Source organism: Mobula birostris, chromosome 9 (genome assembly GCF_030028105.1).
Source record: "Mobula birostris isolate sMobBir1 chromosome 9, sMobBir1.hap1, whole genome shotgun sequence".
Taxonomy (NCBI): domain Eukaryota; kingdom Metazoa; phylum Chordata; class Chondrichthyes; order Myliobatiformes; family Myliobatidae; genus Mobula; species Mobula birostris.
The window spans coordinates 86,805,238-86,828,217 of NC_092378.1; the positions used below are offsets into that span (position 1 = coordinate 86,805,238).

Here is a 22,980-nt window from a genome sequence, read left to right on the forward strand (position 1 = left end):
ACAATCTCCTCTGACCTCTCTCATTAACAAGGCATTTTTGCCCAACAAACTGCTGCTCAATGGATGTTTTTTTTGTTTTTGCACCATTCTCTGTAAACGCGATACTGTTGTGGGTGATAATCCCTAAAAATCAGCAATTTGAGATATTCAAACCACCCCCTAAGGCACCAACAATTATTCCATGGTCAAAGTCACTTAGATCACATTTTTTCCCCCATTCTGATGTTTGGTCTGGACAACAATTGAACCAGTTGACCATGTCTGCATGCTTTTATGCTTTGAGTTGGTGCCACATGATTGGCTGATAGATACTTACACTAACAAGTAGGTGTACAATTGTACCTAATAAAGTGGCCACTAAGTGTAGGAAGAAAAGAATCAAAGAGCGAGGATTACATAAAAGCCAGGAAAGAAATTAAGGAATTAGGAAAGCCAGGATCGGCAAGTAGGATTAAATAGGATCCAAGGCATTCTTTACATCAAAAGCAAGATAACTTAGGACCACTCAAAGATAAAGGAAGTGGACAATGTGGAAGAGATCGTAAATGAGTACTCTGCGTCAGTATTTACCAAGGAGAAGGATGTGGAGGATAGGGAGATCAATGTGCAGCAAAATGTACATTTGGGGATAAAGATGGCAGTTCTGAGTTTCTTAAAGAACATTAGGCTGGATAAATCCCCAAGGCCAGATGGAATATATACAAGATTATTGAGAGAGGCCAGAGATGAGATTCTTTGGCCTTGCCCAATATCTTTGTGTCCTCCCTCTGCCCCAGGATTGGCTCAAGGACTGGCGAGTAGCTAATGCTTCATTATTTACAAACTGAAAAAGGGAAAATCCTGGAAACTATAGACTAGTAAATCTCACATCAGTGGGCGAGGGGTTACTGGAGAAGATTCTTAGATAGAATTTATGAGCTGTTGGAAAAACCTGGTCTAATTAGGGACATGGCTTTGTGCAGGGAAGGTTATGGCTTGAGTTTTTCGAGAGGTGATGAAGGTGATTGTTTAAGGTAGAGCTGTGGAAGTTACCTGCATGAATTTTAGCAAGGCATTTGGCAAGGCCTCTCACGGGAGGCTCATTCAGAAGATTAGGAGGCATAGGATCCACAGTGAGGTGGCCATTTGGACTCAAAAATGCCTTGTCTAAAGAAAGAATAGTGGTTGCTGGGACTTATTCTGGTGGGTGGCCTGTAACTACTGCTGTTCTGCAGGAATCCATACTGGGACCTCTGCTCTTGTGATATTATATAAAATGACCTGGATAAAAATGTAGATGGGTAGGTCAGTAATTCTGCAGACGATACAGCTTTGTGTTGTGGATGGTATAGAAGACTGCCACAGCAGGATATAGATCAGGTGGAGAAACGGCAGGTGGAGTTTAACCCAGGCAAATGTGAAAAGCTGCACTTTGGCAGATCAAATATAAAGGGACAGGATACTGATAATGGCAAAACTATTTTAGCTGTGTTGATGTGCAGAGGGATCTTGGGATCCTGCCATAGCTCCCTGAAAGTGGCTATACAGGTTGATAGGATGGTAAAGAAAGCATATGGCATGCTTGCCTTTATTAGTCAAGAATTAAGTTCAACAGTTGGGAATTTATATAGCAACTTTATAAAACTCTAGTTAGGCTGCAACTGGAGTACTGCATTCAATTCTGGTTGCTCCATTACAGAATGGATGTGGAAGCTTTGGCGAGGATGCTGAAGATCGACTGGATTAGAGGGTGTGCGCTTTAACAACAAGTTGGACAAACTTGGGTTGCTTTCTCTGGAGTGGCAGAGACTGAGAAAAGCTTTATAAGGTTATGAGAGACATCCATAGCGTTGACAGGCAGTATCTTTTCCCAAGGGTTGAAATGTCTAATATCAGAAAGCATGCATTTAAGGTGAGAGGGGGTAAGTTCAAAGGAGATATGCACGACAAGTTTGTTTTTTTAAATAAACAGATTGGTGGGTGCCTGGAATCTGCTGCCAGGGTTTATGAAGCGGGCTGATGGGACACAGGCATTCAAATGGCTCTTAGACAACTGAATGTGTAGTTTAGTTTGGCGTTTTTAGTTAGTTAGCTCAGCATAGCATGATGGGCCAAAGAGCCTGCTCCTGTGCTGTGTTTAACTTTTTATTCCACAGATTCTGTAAAACCAAACTTTATTCCATATCTCAAATTTTTGTGTGGTGATTTACGAATTCTGCAAGGACAAATTTCCATTACCCAAATATCTGAAACATTAGTGGCAGCCTGTATATCATTTCTCCTGCCTTGCTGGAACAAAAAAAAAGATAGTCGGTGCATTTCCCATTTTTAAATAGCCAAAAGGGTCCTCAGTGCTGTTTCTCAGTTGATGCTATTTCAATATAGGAAAAGGGTATTGACACATATAGGCTTATAGGCTGAATAGGGTTATTGCTACACTTTAAATTTAGAGATTTGTGATAACACAGTCCAGAGAACTGGATAGATATCATTTTTTTCTGCATGAAATCTGTTAATACATTCACTATAAAACAAATCAGCAACATTAAACATTAAAGAAAAATCTCCAAAGAAAAAATTAGAGCAATTTTAATTGAAAAGAAAAATAGTTGTTTCCCACCCCTATTCTAAGGAAGAGGGAGCATACAGCAGGCAAAATAGGAATATGGAACCATCAGCAATGCAGTGCCATCACAGTTATGGCACCAGAAGCTCCGTCTGGCTTCCCTGTAATAATGAGACCAAAACTGTAGCACAGGATTAAATCAAAAATTCAAGCTCTTCTTAGCTAGACACTTCATAACTTTCTTGCAGATATCCAAGACAGATGCATCATATATCTAAATCTAAATTCAGGCTACACTTACAACTGAGTATCATAATGTTGGTTTTGGTTTGATAAGGCTGTACACCACCAACTCTAAATATCCTAGCTTGGCCTAGTACCAGTTCGTACTGCTGCACAATGCTGCCAATGGTCTCTGCAGTCAATGACAGAACTTGCAGCTATGGGAAAAATGTTGCCAATTTCCCCCGGGATCAATAAAGTATGACTATGACTATGACTATGAATGAAAGTTTGGCTTTGCCCTATTTAATATGTACATACCTTTGCAGTGCCTATGTAGGACATCTAGTGCAGCGATCAGAAATTCATGTGCATCCTGCTGTTCGTACCCTGCTAAATGCCGTGCATGCGTCCACACCAAATGCAGTAACCTATATGGAATATGTGGAGATCGATACCCAGAGTAGAACTGTATGAAAGAAAAACAAGAACATAGAAACCCACTTCTCTTTTTCATCTGCAGTTGCCTGATCAAACACTACCTGAATTGGCATAATATGATCCAACAGATTTTAAAAGAAGTTCAGCTGAATCAACTTTTAATTACTTTATGATGAAAGCTACACCAGAGCAAAATGAGAATTTGACCAAAGATGTGGGGAACTTACTGACAAAGTTACTAACTTATCATCAAATTTGCAGATGTGCTCAGGAAATACTTATTGGCAGGATTTTTTTTAAACAAACTCTGGAGACTGAACTTACAGAAATACGTGTTCCGTATGAAACAGGAAGACATTTTGAAAGATTACAAAAGAAAACCTACTCAGTAGGCAACATTGATTGGTGTGAGCAATCATTCATTGTATTGTATTCTGTTCACATCCAGCTCTCTCAAGAATATATAGACTTTCTGATGACTTTTCTGTAGAATATTTGGTTTTACAGAAAAGAATGAGTAAAAGCAAAAAATGTGCTGGATTTGAGAGATCAAACCTAATTTATAAAACATGCATAAACATAAAACTGATGATTTTAATGAAGTTTGTTCAGAAAGAATGATTTAATGCCATCTTTATAAAGCAGCTGGAGTTATCTGTAGTTAATTCAGTGGCTTTTGCTTCCAACAGACAGCCATGCAGCAGTGATTGAGCAAACTCAACTAAATCACAAATCAGTCATTTCAATCATAAATACTATCAAACAAGAATTTTAGAATGGAGCAAGAAAATGATTTGTATAGTTTAATATGTATTAAAATTTCGTATGTGATGAGATTTAGAGGTTACTTGAGGCCTGTATTTATTGCTTGTCCCTACTTATCCTAGGAAAGGCAGGTCTAAGCATATACCTTAAGTATTACTGCACATGGTGTGGTGAAGGTACTTGCTGTACTATGCCGCAACTATCTTCATTACAACAGTTCAAGAGTGCTACAAGAAAGGGAGCTCCAGGATTAACAACATAGGATGATGAACAGACACACAAGTCAGGATGATATGCAACCTGGAGCATGCAGACAATTGCAATCTTTGCCATGCCTATCTTTGAAAATCAAAATGATCTCATTGACTCCACAGCTGGCTACATCTCTTCCTGGAATGATTCCATTCCACTTGCACCCTCCATACCCTACCACATCTGTTTGAAAATATATTCTAAACCAATAATCTTTTTTCCCTCTTAATTATGCCTTTCATTTTTACCATACTTGACAAGGCTCTCAACCACCAACCTCCTGAGTTAACAGATCATCCTCAATAAAATATGCCTCTTAAAAAGATTTCATCTGTCCCAACCCCTTTCAACATAACCTTTGGTTCATTCTTTCATGTTCACAAACTACTCTCTTCACTGCAATGACTTGCTGCTTATACTTCTATCTTAATCCTTTCTATCACCTACAAACTCAATCTTCCAAGCAGTATATCCCTAGCAGTTCTCCCAAAATCTTTTGGATCACATTTAGCGCTCACCATGAGTCTACACTGAATCAGAGAAACCAAACACAAACTAACTCATTAGTTTTCAGAATACATTTTTCCCAGTCCACTAGGGTTACCCTGAACTTCCAGGTTATTTCTCTACCTCACTCCCTTTCTGATTTTAATCTCCGGCATCTTGCAGAGCTCCCAAGCCCAATGCAATCTTGGAGAATAGCACATCTTCCATCTGGACACTCCAATATTCAAAGGACCAATATCAGATAACCACCTTTTCCAATTCTGATGCAAGACAATCCAATTTTAATTTCTTGCTCCATGGATGCTGCCCAACTTGTTGGGCATTTTCAGCATTTTCTTTTGTTTCCTATTTCCAGAATCTGCTAATGGTCTTCCTCTCAGTGATCCAGCAGGTTCTTGTTTTTTTCTCTCTATTAACTAGCCAAATTTGAAGGCATTTTCAGGGGGATTACGCAAGTCTCCACTCCATCATTTTTTTCCTTTTTTTTCATTCATTATTCCCTTTCTCTGCAACTTGCCTGTCCATACTTTGTTGTCAACTGTGGCTGACTTTGACAGTCTAAGCTTTGGTGGCCATGGTTTGAGGAGGATCTGTAGTGTATTTTGTTAAGTAATGTACATCAATTCCATTGGCATGGCACTGTTAGAATGTATAAGGCAACAGATAGGGTATCATTCAAATGTGCTATTTTATCGCAGATGGTGCTTGCCATTTTTTTTTTTTTTTAGCTTGGAGCTACAACATCTAGCCAAGAATGGAGTATTGCAACATATGGGCTCTATACACAGCCAAGAGACTTTGACAGTCAGAGGACAAATTGCTTGCTACGGGTTACTTAGCAACATTACTCCTGCAGTCATTAATTATGAGGCTATCTAATAACTTCTTGCTTGATAACACTCTGCATTAAATTCAATAGCTAATGTCTGGCTAATAAACACTCACCTCCTGAAATAGTCGAGACATTTCACAGACTAGACAGCAATTGGGACTCTGCATTTCACATTTGTGTCGGTCAGAAAGGAAGAAATCACGTAGTAATGGAGTGTGGGTAAGTGCCTGGACAATGCAATTCATGAAGCAGGTGTTCCCTAGGTTTATGAGGCCTCGGAGACCTGAAACAGAGAATAAAGGAGTCAGCTGGATCTGATAGCATTCTTGATCTCCACACAAAGAAAAACACCTAAATAGTTAACATAATATACAAGGGTTAAAATGAATACAATTTATATAAATGAAATGCATGTTCTTTTTGTACATTCTACAGATGACAAAAGTGCACAGCCATGTAATACCAAAGAAATGTATTATCTATGAAAATGCATTTTCTAATTTTAATCATAACACAAAATATTACAGAAAGTAGCACAATTTTTCACTCCTGCAGAAGAGTTTTAAAACATCAATATTTTGGGAAATATCTGCTACCAATTCAAAACAGATTTGTTTCATTCAAGGCTGTTCCTTCAGTTCCAGAACATTTATGCATAATAGAAAATAAAACCAGCACAAATTGGATTCCAAAGGGCCACAGCTCATCAGTACCATTCAGAGAGGATAACCTTCAATCATTTACTCAGTCTTCCATTTTCTTCCACTTCCATACTTCTCTACACTTAATGGGTTCACAGAAACAGTTATACATGGATCAGGCTCTAACTTAATCTCAAATGGGAAGACCTTCTGGCAAGTGCTGTGACACAATCCCAGAATCAAGAGTGACACAGGCCCTTTGGTTTAATTTGCCCATTTGTACTAATCCCATTTACCCACTTTTGGCCCATATCCATCTAGACATTTCCTATCCATGAACCTGTCCAAATGTCTTTTAAACATTGCATTTGTATCTAACTCTGCCACTTCCTCTGGCAATTCATTCTATATCCATTCTCTGTGGGTGAAACTTAAATCTTTTCCCTTACAAATTAATTTTATGCCTCCAGTTTTAGACTACCTACTCAAGGAAAAGGACGATACAGTCCACCTTATCTACACCCTTTGTGATTTTATCAACCTCTATATGGTTACCTTTTACCCTCCTTCACTTTAAAGAGAATAGTCCCAGTCTATCCAATCTCTCCTTATAGCTCAAGGCTTCCAGTAACATCCTTATTAATCCTTCTTGCACCCTCTCGAGTTTAGTCACACCCCTCCTATAGTACATCACCAAGTACAATCTCACTAACAATTTTTCCAACAGTACATTAGTACTTCGGTTGCCAGATGCTTTACTAGCCTAGCCCATCTACCAGAGTTGCCCCTTGTTTTGTATTTGTAAGCTCTTCTCATTCAGCAATGCATCTCATGGTTCTGTCATTCACTATGTCCTGCCCTAGCTTAACTTTCCAAAATGCATTACTTCATATTTATGGTCGTAAAATTTAATCTTCCCTTCTTTTGCCTGCTTTCAGTTGATCACTGTCCCATTATACTATTAGACAACATTCTTCATTGTCCATACGAATGTTGGTATCATCTGCAAACTTACTAAATAAACTAATTTGGCAGAGAGATAGAAACCGGAGTGATAGGGCTGAGGCAAAAGCAGTTGGTATACAAGTCAATGTATTGTGTAGTGAAATTATGAAGGACAGCCAGATGATAGAGCAAAATTGCAGCCAGGGGGATGAGTTGAAGTATAACATGGGAGTAAAATCGAAAAGGGTGATGCATACAGGACTGAAGGTGTTATATGGGAATGCACACAGAATACAGAATAAGGTAGATGATCTTGTAGTGCAGTTAAGAGATTGGCTGGTATGACATTGCTGCCATGAAAAAAGATCCAAGAATACACATTATTTCAAAAGTACAGGCAGGTACTGAGAGGGGAATGGTGTGGTTGTGTTGATAAAAGAAATAATCAAATCCTTAGAAAGAGGTGCCAAGATCAAAAGATGTAGAATCTTTGTGGGTAGAGTTTTTTTAAAAAAACAAGGATAAAAAGATCCTGATGGGAGCTCTACACAGGACTCTGAATAGTAGCCAGGATGTGGGATATAAATTACACCGGAAGGTAGAAAAGGTAATGTTACGATAGTCAATATGCACACAGATTGGGAAAGTCAGGTTGGTGCTGGATCCCAAGAGAGGAAATTTGTAGAATGCCATAAGATTGCTTTTCAGAGCAGCTTGTGATTGAATACACTAGGGGATCAGCTATTCCGGATTTGGTGCTGTGTAATGAACCAGATTTCAGTCGGGAGCTTAAGTTGAAGGAACCCTTAGGAGCCAGTAATCATAATACGATGGAATTCACCCTGCAGTTTGAGAGGAAGAAGATAAATTCAAATGTATCACTACTACAGTGGAGTAAAAGGAATTAGAGAAGCATTAGAGAGGAGCTGGTCAAAACTGATTGGAAGATGACACTATCAGGGATGACAGCAGAACAGCAATGGCTGGAGTTTTTGGGGGCAATTTGGAAGGCACAGGAAAGCAACATCCCAATGAAGTATTCTAAAGGGAGCATGAGGCAACCATGGCTGACAAGCGAAGTCAAAGACAGCAAAAAAGCAAAACAGAGGGCATAACATTGCAAAACATTTGTGGGAAGGTAGAGGATTGGGAGGCTTTTAAAAAGAGTAACAGAAAGGCAATAAAAAACAATAAAGAGAAAAAAATATGAAAGAAAGCTATCCAATAGTTTAGAAGAGGATACCAAAAGTACCCCCCCCCCCAGATATATAAAGAATAAAAGAGGTGAGAGTGGATTATTGGACCACTGCAAAATGACCCTCAAGAGGTAGTAATGGGGAAGAAAGAAATGGTGGACAAACTTAAAGCACTTTGTGTCAGTCTTCACTGTGGAAAACACTAACGGTATGCCAGCAATTTGAGAGTGTCAGAGGGCAAAGTGGGTCTAGTTGCTATTACTAAGGACAAGGTGCTTGAGAAGCTGAATGGTTTGAAAATAGATTGGTTACCTGGACCAGATGGACTACATTCCAGGGTTCTGAAAGAGGTAACTGAAGAGATTGTGGAATGGTTTCAAAAGACTGGGGCCATCCCCCTCAACAACAGGTTTGGATTCTATTGGGGGGGGAGAAAAACGGGGGAAGACAAGTCACAGTCGTGTCTCTGGCACTTAGTATAGCTCTGTGATGGGGGGATGGAGGTGGGGAGAAGAGGAGGCAAGAAGTGAGAGGATGCTGATAGGGGAACAGAAAGAAGGTGCTGTGGATGAGAATGAGATTCCTGGATGGTATGTTGCCTCCTAGGTGTCAGGGTCCAGGACATCTCAAATAGAGTCTTCAGCAGGCTTCAGTGGGAGGGTGAGCATTGTCTATGTAGGAAGCAATGACATGGGCAGGCAGAATGAAGAGGTTTTGCAGAGTGAGTTCAGGGAGTTAGGTGCCAAGTTCAAGGACAGTACCTCCAAAGATGATCTCAGGATTTCTACTATGCTATTATTATGTGCTATTATTATGGCTATTATTGCTATTAGGGCTATTATTATGTGCTATTAGCATGTGGCTAAAGAGTTGGTACAGGAGGGAGGGTGTCAAATATTTTGGATCATTGGGCTCTCTTCCAGGGAAGGTGGAACCAGTAAAGAAAAGATGGTTTGCACCTGAAAGGAGAGGGTCTAATATTCTAGTGGGAAGGTTTGCTAGTGCTGCGCGATAAGACGGCAGGGTGGGGGGCAGGGGGCAGGGGTGGGTGTGGTAGAGAGAAGAACCAGAGAGGCAGAACAGATAGTGGAGAGCTTGTGGAGACAGATGTTGGTAAGATCACAGACAAGGTCAGGAATCAAAAGGTTGATGCAAATAATATACTGAGCTGCGTATATTTCAATACAAGTATCATAAGTAAGGCAGATGAAGTCAAGGCATGGATCAACACCTGGAATTACAATATTGTAGCCATTAGTGGACTTGGTTGCAGGAGCAGGATTGACAGCTCAATATTCTGGGGTTCCATTGCTTTAGACGTGACAGAGTGGGGTGGGGGAGATTAGAAGCTGCGTGGTGGCAATGCTAATCAGTGAAAATGTCTCTGCAGTGCTCAGTCAGGACAGACTGGAGAACTTGTCTAATGAGGCTTTAATCGGTGGAACGGAGGAATAGGAAAGGTATGACCACATTAATGGGGTTATAATGACGATTCAACAGTCTGCAGGAATTATAGGAATAAATTTGTAGAGATCACAGGCTGTTGCAAGAAACAAAGTTATTGTAGAAAGTGATATTAGCTTTCCATATTTGACTGGGACTCCCATACTGTAAAATGAGATGGGATTAGAGTTTGTCAAATGCGTTCAAGAAAGTTTCCCTAATCAGTACGTAGAAGTCCCAATGAGAGAGTGTGTGATACTTAATCTGCTATTGGGGAATGAGAGGAGTAGTTGCAAGAAGTTTGTGTAGGGAAGCGTTTGCATTTAGTGATCATAATTCCATTAGTTTCAAAGTAAATATGGAAAAAAATAGATCTGGTCTGTAGCTTAAGATTCTAAATCGGAGAAAGGCCAATTTTAATGATTATCAGAAAGGACCTGGCAAATGTGGAATGGGACAGGCTGTTTTCTGACAAAGGTGTACGTGACAAGTGGGAGGCCTTCAAAAGTGATATTTTGAAAGTACAAAGCTTGTATGTGCCTTTCAAAATAAAGGGTAAAGACAACAGGTGTAGGGAACCTTGGTTTTCAGGAGATATTGAGGCCCTGGTTAGGGGAAAAAAAAAAAAATCAGAGGTGCAATCCTAAGAGATTCTACAAATATATTCAGAGCAAAAGGATTGCAAGGGACAAAATTGGTCCTCTGGAAGATCAGAATGGTAATCTATGCATGGGGCCAAAGGAGATGGGGATGATTTTAAATGTATTTTCTGTATCTGTATTTATTCAGAAGATGGACAGCGTCTTTAGAAGTGAGGCAAACAGCAGTGAGGTCATGAACCACACACAGATTGCAGAGAAAGAGGTGGCGTTTGCTGTCTTATGACAAATCAGGGTAGATAAACCCCAGGGCCCAACAAGATGTTCCTTTGGATCCTGTGTGAGACAAGTGCAGAAATTACAGGGGACCTAGCAGAGATATTCAAATTATCCTTCGTTACAGGTGAGGTACCCGAGGATTGTTGTTCCATTGTTTAAGATGGGCTCCAAAAATAAACTGGGATGTTACAGTGAGCCTGACATCAATGGTGGGAAAGTTATTGGAAGATATTCTAAGGGACCAGATACGAGTATTTGGATTGATATGGACTGATTAGGGATAGGTAGATCATGTCTAATCTAATAGACTTTTTCAAGGGCTACGGTAGGAAACTGTCACATGGTGTCAGCAGAATTATCTGCAGCTTAATGTGAAAAAGACTAAGGAGCTGGTGGTAGACCTGAGGAGAGCTAAGGTACCGGTGACCCTTGTTTCCATCCAGGGGGTCAGTGTGGACATGGTGGAGGATTACAAATACCTGGGGATACGAATTGACAATAAACTGGACTGGTCAAAGAACACTGAGGCTGTCTACAAGAAGGGTCAGAGCCGTCTCTATTTCCTGAGGAGACTGAGGTCCTTTAACATCTGCCGGACGATGCGGAGGATGTTCTATGAGTCTGTGGTGGCCAGTGCTATCATGTTTGCTGTTGTGTGCTGGGGTTTTATTACTATTTAATTATTTATGGTGCAACTGTAACGAAAACCAATTTCCCCCAGGATCAATAAAGTATGACTAAGGAAATGACAAATGGAATTTAATGCAGACAAATGCGAGGTGTTGCATCTTGGTAGGACCAGCCAGGGTAGGTCTTACACTGTGAATGGTAGGGCACTGAGAAGTTTAGTGGAACAGAAGGATCTGGGAATACAGGTCCATAATTCATTCAAAGTGGTTTCACAGTGAGGTAGGGCTGTTATAAAAGCTTTTGGCACATTGGCCTTCAAAAATCAAAGTACTGAGTACAGGAGATGGGAGGTTATTTTGAAATTATACAAGGCGTATTGGGTGAAGTTTCGGTCAACTACCTACAGGAAAGATGGAAATAAGGTTGAAAAGTATAGAGAAAATTTGCTCTTTACTCAGAGGGTTGCAAGAAGCAACACCTCATATTCTGCCTGGGTAGCCTCCAACCTGACAACATGAATATCGATTCCTCTAAGTTCCCATAAATTGTCTCTTCTTCCCCTTTCTCTCTCCTTCCACTTCCCATTCTGACTCCACTCTCACCTCTTTTCTCCTCACCTGCCTATTAACTCCCTCTGGTGCTCCTTCTCTTTCCCTTTCTCCATGGTCCACTCTCCTCTATCAGATTTCTTCTTCAGCCTTTTACCATTTCTACCTATCGCTTCCCAGCTTCTAACTTCACTGCCCACTCTCTGCTCACATGGCTTCACCCATCTTGTACTCCTTGCCCTCCATCTTCTTAACCCGTCTGCTTCCCCCTTGCTTTCCAGTTCTCGTGAAGGACTTTAGCCCAAAATGTCGACTCTTTATTTCTTTCCATAGATGCTACCTGACCTGCTGAGTTCCTCTAGTATTTTGTGCATAACTTTCAATTCCAGTAAGTTGTGTTGTAAAAACATTGAAAGGATGCCTAGTGGTAAAACCCAATGACCTGAAGGCTGCAATGATCTTGACAGGGAATACTGCCTTCAAATCAAAAATCAACAGAAATTTAATTTAAAGCAAAAAAAATAGCACAACCCTATAAAACAACAAGACATCTTTCAAGTTAGAAATAATACTCCAGACAAATCAGCATAATTTCACTTTGCTGCTTTTAATACTACCCATATACAGGTACAAGTCAAGTCAAGTCACTTTTTATTGTCATTTCAACCATAACTGCTGGTACAGAACATAGTAAAAAAAAGAGACAATGTTTTCCAGGACCATGGTGCTACACCAAACAATTCAAAAACTACACTGAACTACGTAAGAAAAAAAACACAAAAACTACACTAGACTACAGACCTACCAGGACTGCATAAAGTGCACAAAACAGTGCAGGCACTACAATAAATAATAATAAATAATAAACAAGACAGTAGGCACAGTAGAGGATACAGTCCAGGCTCTGGGTATTGAAGAGCCTGATGGCTTGGGGGAAGAAACTGTTACACAGTCTGGTCGTTTGCATAGTCCAAAAGTTTTTGGAGTAATTAGCACAAGCACATATATGACTGGAACTCAAAATTAAGGTGCAATCCCACTGATGGAATTTGATGACAACCCTCCCCCTAAAAAAAAAATGGAGTGTTTCTAAAATCAGTACGTAGAGAGTGCAAATACAGGAGGAACTATACTGGATCTGGTGTTGGAAAATGAGCCTGGCTAGGAGACTGACCTTTCAATGGGAGGACATTTTAGGAACAATGGTCCAACTACTTAAGTTTTAGGATGGTTATGAATAATGGCAAGTATGATTCTCACAACAGTGTGCTAAATTAAAGAAGGGCAAATTATGAGAATATTAGATTCAAGATTGTTTATTGTCATTTAGTACACGAAAGTATAGGAGAACAAAATGATTGTTACTCCAGATCTGATGCAGCTTTAAGAAAATCACAATAAGCATAAAGAACATAAAAACAAAAAAAAAACAAAAATTAAATATAAAAGTAATCCTATAAAACACAAAGTAACAGTTATATACTTCGACTAAGTACATAAAATAACACTAGGTGATGTTGAGGGGAGTTAATAGGCGGAGGTGTTGATCAGCCTCTCGGGTGAAGTAACTGTTTTTAAATCTAGGGGTCCCAGTGTTGGGGCTGCGAAGCCTCCTCCCTGATGGAAGAGGGACAGAAGTCCATGCATAGGGTGAGTGAGGTCCTTCATGATATTGGTGGCCTTTTTCCCAGCACCTTTTTCTTTCAGTATTTTTTATTAATTTTCTATATAGGAGAATACAGAGTTCAAGAAAAAATATCAAATACATTACACTGAATCACACATACAAATTCCTTATTCTATATTCATACAAATTGATTAATTCATAATATTGAAATATAGTAAATTTATTATATGGAAAAAAACCTAACCCACTACCAAGACCGAAGCTGATTAGTAAATAAGAAAAAAGGAAAAAAAAGTATATTATTTGCCATCCTCTGTGCTTTAATGGCAAATCAAAGGTTTTGAAAATAGTTCAAAAAGGTCCTCACAATGTTTGAAAGTCTTGATTAGATTCAGAAATTGAACACTGAATCTGCTCTAAATTTAAACATGACATCACATCACGCAGCCATTGAACGCGAGTTTTATTTAAGCAAGAGCACCTTTCTATTTAAGCAAGAGCACCTCCCTAGCCATAAGAGAAATAAAAGCCAAAATGTGCAAATCAGATTTCTCCAAAATAATATCCTTTCCTCTAATAATAATAATACCAAATAAAGCAGTCAAAGGATTAGGCTTAAAATTTGCTTTAAAAAGTACCGAGAAAGTTTGAAATACTTCTTTCCAATATTTTTCAAGACTTGGACATGTCCAAAACATATGAATGAGTGAAGCTTCTCCATGATTACATTTATCACAATAAGGAGATATATCCAAATAAAAGCAAGACAACTTATCCTTGGTCGTGTAGGGAATTCTAGAGGAAGCAGAGGAATAAACAGTTGACGTTTTGGGCCAAGACCCTTCACCGGGCTGAAACATCGAATGTTTATTCTTCTCCATGTTGGGATATGGACCAAGTGAGAGCAGAAAGAATTAGTTTAATTACTAGTTTAAATAGTTCAGCACAGCATAGGCAACAGTTCCTGTTGTGGATTGTATTACATTGTACTGCTGCCATGTAAAAAAAAAACACAAATTTCATGACATATGTGAATGATGATAAACCTGATTCTGATATGGGTCTCTATTGTGGACTGAGAGTGGGAAGGGGGCAGGGAGATCAGAATCATAGTTGGGAAAAGAGATATAGTGTATATGTGTGCAGGAGCACCAAGACATTCTGTAATGATCAATAAACCAATTGTTTGGAATCAAAGGGACTTCAATCAGGTCTACTGCCTGAGGATAAAAGACAGCAATGGGTCAGTATAGCAAAAAAAAAGCTTTGACCAGTGACCAGTTGGCGTTTGAGATCGACTAGAAAGAGAAATTAAAGGGAGGGGCAAGCGTAGAGGCCATCGCCTGAGTGGATGCAGTCAAAGTCAATCTTGAGGCTTCAGTGAAAAGAGGCTCCAGTCAGTGAAAGCAAAGGACAGAAAAGCTCAAGATTTTTTTTTCCTTCTCTTCTTTATATGTGCTCAGCTAGGACAGCAGGGATGACAGCTCAATGCTCCTCTTGTGGGATGTGGGAAGGCAGAGAGACCTCCAGTGTCCCTGATAACTACAACTGTAGAAGTGCATCCAGGTACAGTTTCAAACAAGCTGCATTAAGGAGTTGGAGCTGAAACTAGAACTGCAGATCATTTGAGAGGCTGAAGGTGTGATAGATAGGAAGTAGTTACAGGTGTCCCCCACTTTTCAAACGTTCGCTTTACGAAACCTCACTGTTACGAAAGACCTACATTAGTTACCTGTTTTCGCTAACAGAAGGTGTTTTCACTGTTACAAAAAAAGGCAGTGCGTGACCCGAGCAGCTGCTCTCCCCCGGATTCAGAACTGCATTCCCGCCAGCATTGCTTAAACATGTGCCTGTTTGCAAGATGAGTTCTAAGGTATCTGAAAAGCCTGAAAGAGCTCATAAGGGTGTTACACTTAGCGTAAAACTAGACATAATTAAGCGTTTCCAATGTGGTGAACGAGGCAAGGACAAAGTGAGTTTGGCTTGTGGAAGTTGACGAAGATGATGTTGAAGAGGTTTTGGCATCCCATGACCAAGAACTGATAGATGAAGAGCTGATGCATTGGAAGAGGAAACGATAACAGTTGAAACTGAATGCAGTAGCAAACGGACCGAAAGTGAAGTCGTCCAGGAACTGAACGTGAAGCAACTGCGTGAGATTTTCGCTGCAATGATAAAGTACGACTTTAATTTTGAAAGGGTATGTCGGTTTAGGGCATATTCGCAGGATGGTTTGAGTGCTTACAAAGAACTGTATGATTTAAAAATGCACGAGGCTAAGCAGTCAAGCAAGCCTTCCACATCAGTCACAGCAGACGACGAACCCCGACCTTCGACAACGAGGCAGGCAGACATAGAAGAAAATGACCTGCCTGCCCTGATGGAAACAGACAACACCCAGATGTCCCACTGCCCCAACACCCGGGCCGCAGACAGATACCGATTCACGGAGAATGCAGTGGTAGCCGGAATGCACCCAGCAATTAATTATGTGCTGGACAGTACCTAATTTATTAGCTTGTTTGTTTCGGCTTTTTTCTTAAAGATGTGCTGGGTGCATTCCGGCTACCACTGGACTCCTGCATGCTTCGCGGATCGGTATCGGGTCACTGCCTGGAGGGTGGGGGCCACTGCACCACCCCACCCTCCAATGACTCAGCCTAACACACCATCAGTGTGCTCGGCGCTGTCTTCCGATTCCCGTAAGTGATACTACACTGTACATACATTATTTCTACTTTATATCGGCTGTGTATTTTTACATGTTATTTGGTATGATTTGGCAGCCTCACAGCTTAAAGGTTACTGGAGAGCGCTTGCGTGAGATTTTCGCTACAGAGAAAAGTGCAGGCAATGATTGTGGAAAAGTATTTCTACTTTATATAGGCTGTGTATTTATCCTATCATTCCTGCTTTTACTATATGTTACTGTTATTTTAGGTTTTATGTGTTATTTAGCATGATTTGGTAGGTTATTTTTTGGGTCTGCGAACGCTCACGAATTTTTCCCATATAAATTAAATTAATGGTAATTGCTTCTTCGCTTTACGACATTCCGGCTTACGAACCATTTCATAGGAACGCTCTACCTTTGGATGGTGGGGGAAACCTGTACACCTAAGGTCAGGAAGGGGAAAGGTGTTAAGGAGCCAGTGCAGAGTACCCATGGCCATTCCCCTCAACAACAGGTATATCACTTTGAATACTGTCTGGGGGTGGGGGGGGGCTGGGGGGGGGGGGAGAATGACCTAACAGAGGAAAGTCACAGTGGTCGAGTTTCTGGCACTGAGTCTGCCTCTGTGACCCAGAAGGGATGGGGTGGGGGGGGGGGGAGAATAAATATGATAGGGGATTGTTAGTTAGGGGAACAGATAGGAGGTTCTATGGGTAAAAATGAGATTGCCGGATGATACATTGCTTCCTGGGTTCCAGAGTCTGAGATATCTCTGATCGAGTCATCAGTATTCATAAGTGGGTGGGTAAACAGCTTGAAGTCGTGATCCACGTAGGCAGCAGTGACAGGGGTAGGATGAGCGACGATGTTCTGTATAGAGAACGCAGCAGGCCAGGCAGCATCTCTAGGAAGAGGTACAGTCGACGTTTCAGGCCGAGACCCTTCGTCAGGACTAACTGAAGGAAGAGTTAATAAGAGATTTGAAAGTGGGAGATCCAAAATGATAGGAGAAGACAGGAGGGGGAGGGATGGAGCCAAGAGTTGGACAGGTGATTGGCAGAGGGGATACGACAGGATCATGGGACAGGAGGTCCAGGAAGAAAGACCCGGGGGGGGGGGGGGGGGAGAGAAACCCAGAGGATGGGCAAAGAGTATAGTCAGAGGGACAGAGGGAGAAAAAGGAGAGTGACAGAAAGAATGTGTGTATATAAATAAATAACGGATGGGATACGAGGGGGAGGTGGGGTATTAGCGGAAGTTAGAGGAGTCGATGTTCATGCCATCAGATTGGAGGCTGATGCATGAACATCGACTTCTCTAACTTCCGCTAATGCCCCACCTCCCCCTCGTACCCCACCCGTTATTTATTTTTATACACACATTCTTTCTGTCACTCTCCTTTTTCTCCCTCTGTCCCTCTGAATATACCCCTTGCCCATCCTCTGGGTTCCGCCCCCACCGTCTTTCTTCCTGGACCTCCTGTCCCATGATCCTCTCGTATCCCCTTTGCCAATCACCTGTCCAGCTCTTGGCTCCATCCCTCCCCCTCCTCCTATCATTTTGGATCTCCCCCTCCCCCTTTCAAATCTCTTATTAACTCTTCCTTCAGTTAGTCCTGATGAAGGGTCTCGGCCTGAAACGTCCACTGTACCTCTTCCTAGAGATGCTGCCTGGCCTGCTGCGTTCACCAGCAACTTTGATGTGTGTTGCTTGAATTTCCAGCATCTGCAGAATTCCTGTTGTTTTCTGCATAGGGAGCTAGGTACTAAGTTCAGGGCAAGATCTCCAGGGTTGTGATCTCAGGATTGCTACCCACGTCACGTGCTGGTGAGGCCAGAACTAGGAAGATTATACAGTTTAATACGTTGCTAAGGAGTTGGTGTAGGAGGAAGGGCATAAGATTTTTGGATCATTGGGCTCTCTTCCAGGGAAAGTGGGGACATGTACAGACGGAACAGCTTGCGCCTGAACTAGAAGGGGACTAATATCCTACCAGGAAGGTTGTAGGGGGATGGGAACCAGAGTGCCAGAACAGTTGTGGAGCCAGATGCTGGTAAGACACCAAAGTTCAGAATCAAAAGGTTGAGCATGGTGTAACTAGTGTCCTGAGCTGCCTATATTTCAATGCAAGAAGTATCATAGGAAAGGCAGATAATGGTGCTGAAAATGAGGTAGCTGGTTTACAAACAGAAGCAATATGTAGTAAGGAATAGCTGTTGATGGGACAAAATTACAGTCAACAGGATGAGTTGCAACATAAATGGCAGACAAAATTGCAAGGGTGAATACAGGACTGACAGTGTTGTATTCGAACGCATGCAGTCCATGGCATAAGATACATGTACCTGCAGCACAGTTGCAGATTGGCAGGTGCTGAAAAAAGGTCAGTAACGTCATGAAAGATCCCACCCAGCCTTCTCATGGGCTGTCTGTCCCACTCTTATCCTATATAGCATGAAACGCCAGGACCATCAGACTCAGAAACAGTTACTTACCACAAGTAACAAGACTGATCAACACCTCCCCCCATTAATCTACCCCTCCACACCTTCCACCATCACTTTACCATTTCCTGTCACAGAGGAATTGGTGGTAGACCTGAGGAGAGCTAAGGTACCGGTGACCCCCGTTTCCATCCAGGGGGTCAGGGTGGACATGGTGGAGGATTACAGATACCTGGGGATATGAATTGACAATAAACTGGACTGGTCTAAGAACACTGAGGCTGTCTACAAGAAGGGTCAGAGCCTCTCTATTTCCTGAAAAGACTGAGGTCCTTTAACATCTGCCGGACGATGCTGAGGATGTTCTAGAAGTCTGTGGCGGCCAGTGCTATCATGTTTGCTGTTGTGTGCTGGGGCAGCAGGCACCAACAGAATCAACAAACTCATTCGTAAGGCCAGTGATGTTGTGGGGATGGAACTGGACTCTCTCTCACGGTGGTGTCTGAAAAGACGATGCTGTCTAAGTTGCATGCCATCTTGGTCAATGTCTCCCATCCACTACATAATGTACTGGGTGGGCACAGGAGTACATTCAGCCAGAGACTCATTCCACCGAGATGCAGCACAGAGCGTCATAGGAAGTCATTCCTGCCTGTGGCCATCAAACTATACAACTCCTCCCTTGGAGGGTCAGACAGCCTGAGCCAATAGGTCCTGGACTTATTTCCTGGCATAATTTACATATTACTATTTAACTATTTATGGTTTTATTACTATTATTATGATGCAACTGTAACAAAAACCAATTTCCCCCGGGATCAATAAAGTATGACTATAACTATCCTTTGTAGCATCACTTTATGAATGTACAAGACACATTGATGAAGGTAGGACAATGGATATAGTGTATATGGATTTCAGTAAGGTATTTCATAAGGTTCCCCATGCCAGGCTCATTCAGACAGTAAGGAGAGATGGGGTCCAAGAATTGCTTTCTGGATCCAGAATTGGCTTGACCACAGGAGGCAAAGGGTGGCTGTGGATAGTTCATATTCTACATGGAGGACAGTGACCAGTGGTGTCCTGCAGGGATCTGTTCTGGGACCCCTCCTCTTTGTGATTTTTATAAATGACCTGGATGAGGAAGTGGAAGGGTGGTTTGGTAAGTTTGCTAATGACATAGAAGTTGGGGGTGCAGAGGGTAGTCTGGAGGGTTGTCAGAGGTTACAGTGCGACATTGATGGGTTGCAGAACTGGGCTGAGAAGTGGCAGTTGGAGGTCAACCCACATAAGTATGAAGCAGTTTGTTTCGATAGGTCAAATTTGAGGACAGAATAGAATATTAATGTTAGACTCTTGGCAGTGTGGAAGATTAGCGAGATCTTGAGACCCATGTCCATAAGACACTCAAAGCTGCTGCACAGATTGAGCAGCATGTTAAGACAACGTATGGTGTATTGGTCTTCATCAACCGTGGAATTGAGTTCAAGAGCCGTGAGGTAATGTTACAGCGAGATAAGACCTTAGTTAGACCTCACTTGGAGTACTGTGTTCAGTTCTGGTCACCTCACTGCAGGAAGGATGTGGAAACTATAGAAAGGGTGCAGAGGAGATTTACAAGGATATTGCCTGGATTGGGAAGCATGCCTTATGAGAATAGATTGAGTGAACTTGGCCTTTTCTCCTTGGAGCGACAGAGGATGCAGGGTGACCTGATAGAGGTGTATAAGAAAACAAGAGGCTTTTTCCCAGGACTGAAATGACTAACATGAGGGGACATAGTTTTAAGGTGCTTGGAAGTAGGTATAAAGGGGATGTCAGAGGCATGTTTTTCCCCACTCAGCGAGTGGTAGGTACATGGAATACACTGCCAGCAATGGTGGTAGAGGTGAATACAATAGGGTTTTGAAAGAGACTCGTACTTGGGTACATGGAGTTTAGAAAAATAGAGGGCTATGCGGTAGGGAACTTCTAGGCCGTTTCTAGAGTATGCTACATGGCCAGCACAACACTGTGGGCCGAAGGGCTTGTAATATGCTGTAGATTTCTATGTATAGTGTATATAAGCCATCTTACATACTTATATTTATTGTGCTTTTCTGTGTTCTTTATCTTGTTTTTTTTAATGCTGCATTGGATCCAGGGTAACAATGATTCCCCTTTACACTTGTGTACTGGAAATGAAACATAGAAAACTTACAGTACAATACAGGCCCTTCAACCCACAATGCTGTGCCAAATATGTCCTTACCTTAGAAATTACCTAAGGTTACCCATAGCCCTCTATTTTTCTAAGCTCCATGTACCTGTCTAGGAGTCTCTTAAAAGACCCTATTGTATCTGCCTCCACCACCATCGCCGGTAGCCCATTCCACACACTCACCACTCTGTGTAAAAAAAAAAACTTACCCCTGATATCTCCTGTGCACCTACTTCTAAGCACCTTAAGACTGTGCCGTCTCATGTTAGCCATTTCAGCCCTGGGAAAAAGCCTTTGACTATCTACACGACCGATGCCTCTCCTCATCTTATACACCTCTGTCAGGTCACCACTCATCCTCTATCGCTCCAAGGAGAGAAGGCCCAGTTCACTCAACCTATTCGCATAAGGCATGCTCACCAATCCAGGCAATATCCTTGTAAATCTCCTCTGCACCCTTTCTATGGCTTCCACATCCTTCCTGTAGTGAGGCGACAAGAACTGAGCACAGTATTCCAAGTGGGGTCTGACCAGGGTCCTATAGAGCTGCAACATTACCTTAATGACATTAAGCAATCTTGATATATTAATCAATTTGGATGAGAATGTGCATGGCTTGATTAATTTGCAAATAATAGAAAAATTGGGGATATGGTGTTGTGAAGAAGAAAGTCAAATGTTACAACAGGATCTAGATCAACCCAAAAAGTGGGCAAGGGAGAGTAGATCAAATTTAATTACATAGAAAACATAGAAAATAGGTGCAGGAGTAGGCCATTCGGCCCTTCGAGCCTGCACCGCCATTTATTATGATCATGGCTGATCATCCAACTCAGAACCCTGCACCAGCCTTCCCTCCATACCCCCTGATCCCCGTAGCCACAAGAGCCATATCTAACTCCCTCTTAAATATAGCCAATGAACTGGCCTCAACTGTTTCCTGTGGCAGAGAATTCCATAGATTCACCACTCTCTGTGTGAAGAAGTTTTTCCTCATCTCAGTCCTAAAAGGCTTCGCCTTTATCCTCAAACTGTGACCCCTCGTTCTGGACTTCCCCAACATCGGGAACAATCTTCCTGCATCTAGCCTGTCCAATCCCTTTAGGATTTTATACGTTTCAATCAGATCCCCCCTCAATCTTCTAAATTCCAACGAGTACAAGCCTAGTTCATCCAGTCTTTCATCATATGAAAGTCCTGCCGTCCCAGGAATCAATCTGGTGAACCTTCTTTGTACTCCCTCTATGGCAAGGATGTTTTTCCTCAGATTAGGGGACCAAAACTGCACACAATACTCCAGGTGTGGTCTCACCAAGGCCTTGTACAACTGCAGTAGTACCTCCCTGCTCCTGTACTCGAATCCTCTTGCTATAAATGCCAGCATACCATTCGCCTTTTTCACCGCCTGCTGTACCTGCATACCCACTTTCAATGACTAGTGTATAATGACACCCAGGTCTCGTTGCACCTCCCCTTTTCCTAATTGGCCACCATTCAGATAATAATCTGTTTTACTATTTTTGCCACCAAAGTGGATAACTTCACATTTATCCACATTAAATTGCATCTGCCATGAATTTGCCCACTCACCCAACCTATCCAAGTCACCCTGCATCCTCTTAGCATCCTCCTCACAGCTAACACTGCCGCCCAGCTTCGTGTCATCCGCAAACTTGGAGATGCTGCATTTAATTCCCTCATCCAAGTCATTAATATATATCGTAAACAACTGGGGTCCCAGCACTGAGCCTTGCGGTACCCCATTAGTCACTGCCTGCCTTTCTGAAAAGATTTATTCCCACTCTTTGCTTCCTGTCTGCTAACCAATTCTCTATCCACATCAATACCTTACCCCTCATACCGTGTGCTTTAAGTTTGCACACTAATCTCCTGTGTGGGACCTTGTCAAAAGCCTTTTGAAAATCCAAATATACCACATCCACTGGTTCTCCCCTATCCACTCTACTAGTTACATCCTCAAAAAAATTCTATGAGATTCGTCAGACATGATTTTCCTTTCACAAATCCATGCTGACTTTGTCCAATCATTTCACCACTTTCCAAATGTGCTGTTATCACATCTTTGATAACTGACTCCAGTAGTTTCCCCACCACCGACGTTAGGCTAACCGGTCTACAATTCCCCGGTTTCTCTCTCCCTCCTTTTTTAAAAAGTGGGGTTACATTAGC

The 22,980-nt window shown here is 41.8% G+C and overlaps 1 protein-coding gene across 3 annotated transcripts in view; it reads right to left on the reverse strand.

The window, feature by feature from the left end:
- The window catches only part of usp22 (ubiquitin specific peptidase 22), a 222,747-nt gene that overhangs the window by 27,323 nt on the left and 172,444 nt on the right, over window positions 1-22,980 (reverse strand). For all 3 annotated transcript variants that reach the window (XM_072268360.1, XM_072268359.1, XM_072268361.1), the window contains 2 exons: window positions 5,678-5,847; window positions 3,089-3,236 (listed from right to left, as the gene is read on the reverse strand). In XM_072268360.1, coding sequence (XP_072124461.1) covers window positions 3,089-3,236; window positions 5,678-5,847 — 318 coding nt within the window. The remainder of the gene's footprint in view (window positions 1-3,088; window positions 3,237-5,677; window positions 5,848-22,980) is intronic.